The sequence below is a fragment of the Lucilia sericata genome, unplaced genomic scaffold (genome assembly GCF_015586225.1).
Source record: "Lucilia sericata isolate MDLA Ls3-8-SP2 unplaced genomic scaffold, ASM1558622v1 Contig000353F_arrow, whole genome shotgun sequence".
NCBI classification, from domain to species: domain Eukaryota; kingdom Metazoa; phylum Arthropoda; class Insecta; order Diptera; family Calliphoridae; genus Lucilia; species Lucilia sericata.
Window position 1 is genome coordinate 358,806 of NW_023994373.1, and position 11,046 is coordinate 369,851.

The 11,046-nt window shown below is 31.2% G+C and overlaps 2 protein-coding genes across 2 annotated transcripts; both read left to right on the forward strand.

Annotated features, from left to right (window-relative positions):
- The first annotated feature begins 2,219 nt into the window (after positions 1–2,219).
- On the forward strand, positions 2,220–2,990 carry LOC119604029. Its single transcript, XM_037956362.1, has 2 exons — positions 2,220–2,339; positions 2,409–2,990. The coding sequence occupies exons 1-2, from the start codon at positions 2,283–2,285 to the stop codon at positions 2,988–2,990; spliced, it is 639 nt and encodes a 212-aa protein (XP_037812290.1). The 5' UTR covers positions 2,220–2,282.
- A 7,082-nt stretch (positions 2,991–10,072) lies between these two features.
- LOC119604033 lies at positions 10,073–11,046 on the forward strand. Its single transcript, XM_037956365.1, has 2 exons — positions 10,073–10,289; positions 10,358–11,046. Exons 1-2 carry the CDS (start codon positions 10,236–10,238, stop codon positions 10,970–10,972), a joined length of 669 nt encoding a protein of 222 aa, XP_037812293.1. The 5' UTR covers positions 10,073–10,235; the 3' UTR covers positions 10,973–11,046.

Genomic DNA, 11,046 nt, shown 5'->3' on the forward strand with positions numbered 1-11,046 from the left:
GATCTCAATTTTATAGGTCTATTTATGGTGCTTTTGTTGAGTTCCTCAGATCGTACCCAATTTTAATGAGACAGAAAAACTCCCAATCCATTCCGATAAATCAAAATCAGACTGATGAAGAGAACTTGTTATTGGTAGGTTTCAAACTCGGAATGCAAGGGACAAGATCAGGGTTTCGATAACTTTATAAGGCAATATCTTGAATCTTGATCGTTGGACGTACAAAATCTAGCTCGATGATCAGAATTAATTTTTGTCAAACCCGAGTTCAATGCAATTTGATACGAACTTAAAGCTCTGAATTTAAAATTATATGACACCGATGGTTATGCTAAATATATAAATATAAACCGGAATGGAGAGGAGTCTAGGCAATAGGATTCTATGTGTTACCAGGAGAATGCAAAGGAACTGTCGATCAACAAGCGTAGGTCATTTCCATTCATCTCCAGATACCGAAGCGATTTCTGACCGGAAATGTCATTCAGAAGTTAGGAAAACGCAGATAAAGAGAGAAAATGAACAGAGTAAAACGGTCAACACTGGACCAATCGCTATAACAAGAAAAACAGCAAAATTCAATTAGATTTGGAGCTATACAGGGCTGAATATTCCTTAAGTTACTGCGAACACTACTGAACAGATTGAAAACCCGTTTTAGATTAGATTGAAGGGTCACAATGCACTGCGACCTAGGTGTGGATTTTTTGTGCAGCCCGTTGGTTCACCATAATAGTTTCAGTTCACGCATGAAGGTAACTAGTTTAGTTGGTGAAATATTGAAGATGTCTTTTGGGGTTAGTAAGGCAGAACCCAAGATGTTAGCTCTACGGGACCCTAATAATGGGCAGTTACATAGGATATGTTCTGAAGTTTCCTCTTGTAGGTCACATAATCTGCAGAGATTCCTTATAGAGTTGCCTGTAGTGAATTGATGGTATCTAAGGCCACAATGTCCAGTATGTAACCCCGTTAGTACTCTGGGATCGCTTTTATTGAGCACTAGTAGTTAATACTTCTATTGGGTTCCTTAGATCGGAATTATTTTGAAAGGAAAGTAATTAGTCCGACGCGTAAACATAGAAAACATCATGTATTAAATGGTTATATTATTACGAAACCTATAATAGAAACATGCCTCTGATATCCAAACGGAGAAAACAATGAACAGGAGCACTACAATGGAATACATAAAACGGAAACTGAAGCTACTATGTCATTCAGACGCAAATGTCATTCAGAAGATAGGACAACGCACATAAACAGGGAAAACTAGCAGAGTAGATCGGTCAAGATTGGACCAATGGCGTCAACGAGAAAAACAGTTCGATCTGTGCTCACTTAGATTTCAATATAGGGTTGAATATCACTTAACGCATACACTACTAAACAGACTAGAACTCTGGTCTATGTAGTCAATGCTTCCGACAGCAAACATACATAATGTTTTAAAGAGTTAAATTATTAGGAAACCTATAATCGAAACTTGCTCTTGGACGTTAACGTTAGCACTGAAATAGCTACTTAGATTAGAAACTGAAGCGTTTAATCATAGAGATCTTGCTCGACTGAACTTAACGATAACATCTGTAGTATTAAATGGTTAAATCTTTATGAGAACAAGAGCTAGAGAATGATATATAGAGAGGCTATCTATAGTCTTGAAGAATGAAATTACTGGGAACAGGGCGAACAAAGGAAATGATAACCATTTCGACAGAGTGGACCAAACAAAGAATGTTAAGTATTTAAAATTTTAGGAGGAGCAAAGGAAGATAATATAGCCTTCAAGAGTGTGTCAGATCATTAGAGGTAAGTCTTCCATAATCATTTAAAGAATCTGTTTGAGAAAGCAGATAGAACAAAACAATTAGATAATGTAGTAGTAGATTTGGTCTTGGTAGTCTCCAAACGCTGAAAGTTATCGAAACTCCTATTTCCTATTGCAAAGTTTTAGGCGCAAAATATAAAACTTTCTCGAAATCGACTTGCCATTAAAATGTAGTGTTAATTGATAAATATATTTAATAAACACGTAATTTTTAAAATAACGTTCTTTATCGATGGAATTCCCGTCTGCCAAAACACCTACACAATAAGATTGCGACACAAGATTAGGTTTGTTAAACAGCTGGCTGTTTAAATCTTATCAAAGTCCGACAAACATATGTTGTTTTATAAAAAAGTAAATAAAATCTGGGCCAAATATCTAAGAAAAATTTCGTTTAAATATCAACCGCCAAAAAAGTTCAGCATTAGAAAAGTTTTTAAAAACTGAAAACATGCAATTATTCTGCAAAATTCTTTTAGTGGCTAGCTTTTGTTTTGTGGCAACAAGTGTAAGTTTGAAATAAAATTTTAAAAATAAGAAAAACATATTTTCTAAAATATCCTTTAAATCCTTTTAGGCCAACTTTATTCTATCCTCGCCTTTGAACAATTTGGACTCAAATAACGATTATCAGTTTGTAGCCAATGACATCGCCGAGGGAATTGTTGAAATTGAACCCTATCTCGTCTCTTGGTCTACTCTCAATATTGTCATACGTAAAGCTTTATCCATTATCTTGGGAGTCAAATGTACCGTTCGAGAAGTTTTGGAAATTAAAGAAGCCGCTCTGAAATTTATCGATGACATTGAACGTTGCGGAAATAATGTTACGAACAGTGTTCAATCATTGATAGATGCTTGCAAAAATATCATTGTAATATGTAATGATATTCTTCATGTTAATGAAAATATCTGTGGTAATTCCTTGAATCCAGAAGAATCGGATAATTCTACAACTCCCAGAAAATGTTTTAAGAAATTGTACAAGCGGACTGTAGAATTAAAAGATCAAGTTAAGGAAGCTATTACTTTGATTAAGAACATTACAAATGTACCGGGTGATGCTGGTAAATGTGTAACTAAAGCTGTTAGGGAATTGGAAAGCGTTTTTATTAAATTTCCCGTTAAAATTGAATTCTGTTCGAAATTGATTCATTAAATAAATGAAAATCTTCGTAAATAAAATGTAATGGTGAACATAAGCATTAAAAGGATTTTTGTATTATTGTATGTAGTTAATTGAAAGAAATTTATTTGTTTTTATCACGGATCACTTATTTATCCCCGTATTCGATTTGGATGAAATTTGCACAAATTTTCAGCTTATTTAAAAAATATTAAAAAAATCTGTTTTTGGAGACAATGAAGAAATAGCTATCTGAACTCCTTTGGACAATTTTTGCTAGGACCAATAGGTGAAAAGTTATACTCATTTGAATAAAACCCTGTATGGCCAAAATGTCCAACTTTGACCCCCTTTAAGTCCGGCAGTTCTTGACCGATAGAGCTGAAAATGTGCACCTTGGTGCAAATTTCGTCAAAATCGATTTTTTGAATTGGGTCACTTGACATACATATATCTTACTTTAAAGTGTCTGGACAGACAATTCTACTTTTTGGTAATCTGATAATGAACTTTGAGTCTGAATTCATAGCAGTAACAGTGCTGTGATTTCAACGCAATAAAAATGTGAAACAAACACCGATCCCTTCGATTTATCTCTAACATCAGATTTCGATTCTCGAACTTAGCCAATTAATATGTTATTCTTTTATGAGAAACTAGCATACCCTGGGTGCTTCGCTACCCTAACCAAAATTAAATATATACATACAAAATTTTGTTTACTTTTATAGAAAATTAAAATTGTTTTAAAAACTTTTTAATGTTTCAGTTTTTTACGTTCAATATCACGTGAATAAATTCGCATTCAGGAAGAAGTTTGTATTTTTAGTTTCATTCGTTTAGCTTCCACATTAAAAAAAAATTTCGAAATTACTATTTAAAAAAAGTACTATAAAATACCTCTTATTTAATCAAAAATTTTATGTTTCTGTGTTCAATATTATAGACAATTCAAAAAATATAATTTTATGAATGAAAAAGTACCAAAAGCCCCTTTTAGTAGATTCTCATTCACTAAGGTCCCTACATTTTAAATTTTATTTTCAATATCTATGTTCAATATCTTAAAATATCAAAAAGTACCATCGGAAAAACGAAAAAGTACAAAAATCTTTCTCAATAAATTCTTATTTAATAAGGATGTGTTCCGGTTAACCATTATAGAGAAACCAAAAGGTACCATTTGAAGAATGGTAAAGTACCAAAGAGTACCCACTTACAGAATATTATTCAATCAAGACCATGTATGTTAAAATTTATATTCCTAGGTTGAATATTTTAGAAAACTCAAAAAGTACCATTTATGAGATAAAAAGTACTAAAAAGTTCTCTCTTAAAGAATCTTATTCAATGAGGACCGTGTATGTTTAATAATCATGTGTTTTGAATTCATATTATAAAACATACAGAGTATCATTTGAAGAAAGAAAAAGTACCAAAAGTGGAATAAATTTTATCTTAGTGGAAAGTACTAATAAAAATAGTAAAATTTTTCCCCTTTATATTTTAGAAATATACTTTTTTGAGAATTAAGTTTACAAAATGTTCCGTATTTAAATCTATATATCACAGATAAAACTCAAACGATTCAAATCTGCATTCATTTGTCCCAGAAAAAATGTGTTTTCAAAAATGTACCAAACAATTTACTCGAATTTGGTCCTATATAGGACTTAGTACTCAAATTCCAAAATAATATACCAACAGCTTATTTTGTATGAGTAAATAAACTACTTTTTAAAATTTTTATAAAAATTGGCTCAATGAGTTTGAATAAAATTAAATTTCCCGTTTTTTCCCTTTTTGGTACTTTTTTCGCCAGTGAAATTTTGCCTTAGTGGAAAGTACTAATTAAAATAGTACAATTTTTCCTCTTTTAGTTTAAAAATATACTTTTTTGAGAATTAAGTTTACAAAATGTTCCGTATTTAAATTTATATATCACAGATAAAACTCAAACGATTCAAATCTGCATTCATTTGTTCCAGAAAAATTGTGCTTTCAAAAAAGTACCAGACTATATAGGCCTTAGTACTCGAATTCCAAAATAATATATCAATAGCTTATTTTGTGTGAGTACATAAACTTCTTTTTCAAATTTTATAAAAATTGGCTCAATGAGTTTGAATAAAATTAAATTTCCCGTTTTTCCACTTTTTGGTACTTTTTTCGCCAGTGAAATAGCAAACATTTTGTTTCAATAAATATTACAGAGTTAGTCCGTAATTTAATAGGAATATTTCAATAAACCGAAAAAGTTTTCTTAATGTGCTAAAAAAAAAGTACCAAAAATACAGTTTTCTCCCTTCCACACCCAAAAAGGGCTGAAATTTAAAAAAGTATGAAACAGGTGTCTCCTAATTTTGGGAAATATATTCAAAATATTTACAAAAATGTTATTTTGTTTATTAGTTAAAAAGTTATAAAGGGCCAAAAAAAGGTACCAAAATCACCTTTGTTACACATTCTCACCCCTTAAAAGTACGAATTTCCAGACACCCATCTGCTTATTTTAAGAGTAGGTACATGTGCATTTAAAATTTTTCTTGTATCACTAATATTAGGTAAGATAATTAAGAAAACCTGTTTTCCCTTTTTTTTATCCCTAAATGTTCAAATTTCCAAAAATCCCTCCTTAGTGGATCTATATAACCAAAAACACATCTACTATCAAAATTTCATGATTCTAGGATTCTGTAATCCGAAAGCGATACACAGAATTCAATATATCGGATATATATAGAAGTACGAAGCAGTATTGGTGTTGTGGAAGTATAACATGCAACAGTCATTTTCACACATGAAAAAATCTATATGTACAGGAAACTGTGGACCATTCGTACTAACTCTGTGTACGAAATTTTTCATAACCAGCTCTTATGCCCCTGTAAAATGGCTTTAAAGTTTAAAGGACATGCGATTTCAAAAGATGGAATTCCGATTTCGATTTTTTTCTAAGTGAATGTACAGATCCCCAGCTTTCATTAGACACCATCATTAGCATCATACAATGCTCATAAACATTTAAAATATTCGTTTGAAAATGTAAGTCCTTTAAACCTTATAAGAGCTAATTATAAAAATCGGAGTACGCAGAATTGCTATAAATGTAATCTAGTTTCACATGCATATCAGGTTTTCTATGTGTGAAAGCTTTTTTTCAAATTGTTACAGGGTGTAATACAACCTACTTATATGTATTAAAACTGGGACAATGTCAAACCCGGACCGATCACGAACACTTTTAAATAATTGTTTATTTGAGAAAAGAAGTTCGATCTATGATCGCTTAAATTAAAAAAACGATTTCTTCTAAAGAAAAATTTTGGTTTCAGTTATCTGTTTTTGCAAAAGGGACTCTCGCCTCATCGATGATGGAATACATTTATGTCTTTTGATCTAAAAACTCTCTATATTCTATATATTAAATAAATATATTTATTTAAACGCTTACCAAGAATCCGATTTATTATCTAAATTTAATCGGTAGACTTCCTGTCTAGTAAACTGGTTGATAAGATAGGCGGACAAAACGACCTATCAAATAATTACAGTTATGTGTGTGAAACTGTTATGAATGAAATTGAAATCAAAACAAAAAATCAGCCAAATATTCCAGGGTTCGAAATGTCTTTCTTAAGGAGTCGGCAATAAAACAAATACCTAATTAATGAAATCATTTTTAAAAGGCGACAATATAAATCTTTATTAAAAAACTCAAATATATGTGTGTTTTAGTAAATATGTCCGATAAATAAAAAATATTTCGATACGGTACACTGAGAATTCCCAAATATTGTAAAATTTTACTTTTGAATAAAACCTCAAAGATATATGTCTGGACTATAACACTCAGAAAATACGTTATTTAAAATAAAATAATTAAGACGTATTCTCTAAAATATTACAAAAAAATATTTTCCCGAAATCCTTCGACTTGAAATCGCAGGTACAGTTAAACTTTAAGAGTTACAGGCCAATTTTGTTTACTATGTTATTCCCTTATCTATCGTCCATAAATCTCTATAATATTTCCTAAGATTGTTAAAATTACTATAGCAAAGTTTAAAAGAAAACCGAAATTGGAAAAAATTGAAACGGCCGTTCAAAAATCAAACTTCAACCAATCCAAAGAACAACTCTAGAGGGGGCAGATTAAATTCACAAGTTAATTTTTTGGGAGCACTCTAATTTATATTAAAGTGTCCCGAGGAACAACAATTTTAAGAATCTCGCGTAGAATTGGAATGGTCATCAGTTCCCTACAACAAGATGTCGAAATGCTTAGTTCACAGGCTGAGTTTATTTGATGACTCACCACTGGATCTGTTGAGTCAGCAACATCAGTCTTTTAACCGACATTCTCTTTCCGCGAATTTGGGTTTAAACCACAGCCACCACGTACACCCTGAAGGGTCCTCTCCAATAACTGGGACAAGATTATGTGGTTCTCTCGTTCAACCCCATGTCAAATCATTCCAAGGGAAGCCGGAGGATACATTTGATTAGCACCAGTTTATAGTCTCGACAGACTACAGGTACTGGTAGCACCTCTTTTCCCCGGGATTGCAATGACACCCAGATGGGGCCTTTCATCAAAGCAATATGCCCCCGGATAGAGTTCCCTACAACAATTTAAAATCCAGATTTTGTTCACACTAAAGTAACACCAATTTTTTTGAAATGGGTCTATTTTAACATGTTTACGGGAAAAATAATTATATTTATTAGCTTTTTATCGAAATAGGTGTCAAACATATAGTAACTTTTAGCTTATACAGAAATAATGAAGAAATAGCTATCTGAACTCATTTGGACCAATAGGTGAAAAGTAACACTCATTTGAATAAAACCCTGTATGACCAAAATGTTCAAATTTGAGCCCTCTAAGTCCGCCAATTCTTGACCGATAGAGCTGAAAGTTTGTATCTATCCTACTATCCAATAGTACTAACCTTTGTGCAAATTTCATCCAGACAGAAATATTATAACAAAAAATGTATTATTTTTCCTGCGATAACTTCAAATTTACGGAATTTTTTAAGAAGATTGCGAACATTTTTGTAACATATTGTACTAAGATCAAGATGGTAAGGAACTGGGGTCCTTTTCAAAAAAAAAAATATTTTTTATTTTTCTCCTATTTTGTACATTAATACGCAACGTTTGCGAGGCATTCCTACAAAAACATGATCCACGGGATGCGGTCTACAGGTGATATTTCGACGTGTTAGAAACGGAATGACAAAGGATTGTGTTCAAACATGGTCAAATTCTAAATGAATTTTTCACAATTGACGGACAACTCTTAACACTTTCTAATTATATGCAATGAAATAATCACTTCTTACCTGTATAAATCCTTGAGAAGCTAGAGAGTTCTATGTCATTCTAATTGTGTCTCGAACTTATTCAAGAAAATCTGAAAAATAAAACGGAATTATTTATAACTTAATGATTTATACATACATATGTACTTTAATTATTTTAATTGGTAAAACTTTGGTTATTTTTTATTTATTTATTTATTTATTTATTACAATAATACAACTAATGGTATACGCACAATTGGGACGAACGACGAATTTCGTATAGCACGACGAACTAGTCGACAAAAATTCGTTGCGTAAATTCGTCGAATGGAACACAATCAAATTACTCGTTTCAAAATTTGTTTGTTCGAAATTGGAAAAAGTAAGAAAAAGGAACAAAAATTATATTTTTGTGAATCTCCACGATTTTGATATAATTTTAACAGCTTTAAAATTTATTCGAACATTATTTCGAAATTAGAAAATGTGAGAAGTTGGCCTCGAAAAGAACTAAAATTATATTTTTGTGAATATCCCCAATTTTGAGATTATTTTAATAGCTTCAAAATTTTTTCGAATATTACTTCGAATTCTCGAACTTAATTTTAAATATTCCAACATAGCATTGTAGTGTCATCAAGTGTACTCCAGACTGCCAAATTTCAGACAATTCGGGCCACGAGAACTGGTTTTAATGGGTTTAAAAATTTTTTGAACTTAAGTTCGAATTTTCGAAAATTTTATTTTTAGTTTTTATGACCCAAATTCATGCTACCGGAATTGGTTTTAAAACAATTTTCCCCAATTAATTAGTCGTTCGTCTGCGTAAGAAATAGAAATCAACCTATCGTTCGTTACGTACGACGAACTTCGTCATACGCAATGATTGTATACATTTTCATATACCCAAGTGTGTTCTATTTCTGACGACGAATATTCGTTCCGAAAAATTCGTCGTTCGTCCCAATTGTACGTATACTATAAGTAATTAAAATAGGAAAAGAGTACTAGCTGCAAAGACTATCGACTCTGAATTTTAAAGAATTACAGTTTTACTATAAATTGGATTAGAGTTTATTGGTTAGTTTAGTTCTTAGCAGGAATTTGCGCAGTAATTCGATACTGTCCTCAGATACATTTTTTAGGCAAATAGTGGGTTGCATGGATCCAAAAATGTTTGTTGGACATTCATCGAGTATGTGTGTAATGTTGAGTTGGATATTGCATGAGGTGCAAAACATTGGTTAATTTGGGGCCTTTTATAGCCAATTTGTAAATGGATATATAAACTTCTAACGTATGTTTCAATAAGAAATCTTGATTTTTGCACCAATACTGATATTGTTGGATATTATTGTACTAATTATCTATTACGAGATATGACATATCTATATATTTTTATATAGATGTTTTCTATTTATCAGTTTTTCTTTTAACAAACTGTCAATAAACTAATATACATAACTATATAGTTATCATATATTGTAGACAACTTTTTTCTTGATCAAATATGTCTAGCATTTTTGCAACATTGACCTTATTAATAGCTGTTCGACGATAATAAAAATTATAAATATTTTTCCATAATTGAGTCACTTCAAATCAAAACTACTTCCTTTCAGTCAATCAACTAATATTCAGTTTAAAATAAAAAATAAATATAATCAATAAAAAAGCAAACCCAATAGATAAAATAATGTATTTAAAATTAAACATTAGACTTTCTTATAAAATATACCAAAAACAAATTAAAAACGCATTGGTTTAAATATTTAGATTACGTTAATAAGACACAATTGACAGTTAAAAATCTTATCTTCAAGTGGAAATAAGTGCGAGAGTACTTTATAAAATAGAAAAAATATTTGAAATCATCAACAAAAGTTTGCGAAAAATTCCATATAAATACGAGAGTCTAGAAAATGTTAAGTATTCGCAAAAGTTTTTGGAAACTTTTAAAGTAAACATGAAATTTTCTTTAATTATTTTATTGGCTGGTCTATGTTTGGTGGCCGTAAATGTAAGTAATTAGAAAAAAGGATTTTGAAATAAAGAAGCACAAATACAACAATGTCTCTTTTCCTTTAGGCCAACATTGAAGTTGCCTCTTCGGAGGAAATTGAACTAGACAACGATTACGAGTATGTTGCCAATGATGTGGCCGAAGATGTAACCGAAATTGAGGAATATGTTTCTTGGTTTGGCATTTATTTCGTTATACGCAAGGCTATATCCTTTATTAAGGGTGTCAAATGTACTGTGAAAGAAGTTTATGAAATTAAGGGAGCTGCCGAAACTTTCCTCGAAGACATTCAACAATGCGGTGATGATGTTAATGCTAAGGTTCAAAAATTAATTACCACTTGCAAAAATATCGTTACAACCTCTACCAATATCATTAATGTTAATGAAAGTGTTTGCGGTAATAATGCCACCACCACCACTACTACTGATGATGCTGATGAAGTAGCTGTTGACACTTTCCGCACTAAGACCCCTGTTAAATGTTTCTTTAAGTTGTTGGGTAAAACTTTGAAATTGAAGAATCAAATTAAAACTGCTATTCGTTTGATTAAGAAAATCCCCAAAGTTCCTGGTGAAGCTAATGAATGTGCTAACACTGCCGCTCAAGATTTGGGTAGTGTTCTTAATGAATTCCCTGGTAATGTTAAGTATTGCTCTAAGTTGTTCAAAAAGAATTGAGTAATTAAAAGAAAACGATATCTTAATGGTTACAAAGATGACATGATTTAATAAATATTTTTCAAAGAAATAAA

Coding starts and splice junctions, on each gene's coding strand:
- LOC119604033 (XM_037956365.1), top strand. CDS start 10,236: ATGAAATTTTCTTTAATTATTTTATTGGCTGGTCTATGTTTGGTGGCC. Junction 10,290..10,357: donor TATGTTTGGTGGCCGTAAAT/GTAAGTAATTAG, acceptor CTTTTCCTTTAG/GCCAACATTGAAGTTGCCTC.
- LOC119604029 (XM_037956362.1), top strand. CDS start 2,283: ATGCAATTATTCTGCAAAATTCTTTTAGTGGCTAGCTTTTGTTTTGTG. Junction 2,340..2,408: donor TTTGTTTTGTGGCAACAAGT/GTAAGTTTGAAA, acceptor AAATCCTTTTAG/GCCAACTTTATTCTATCCTC.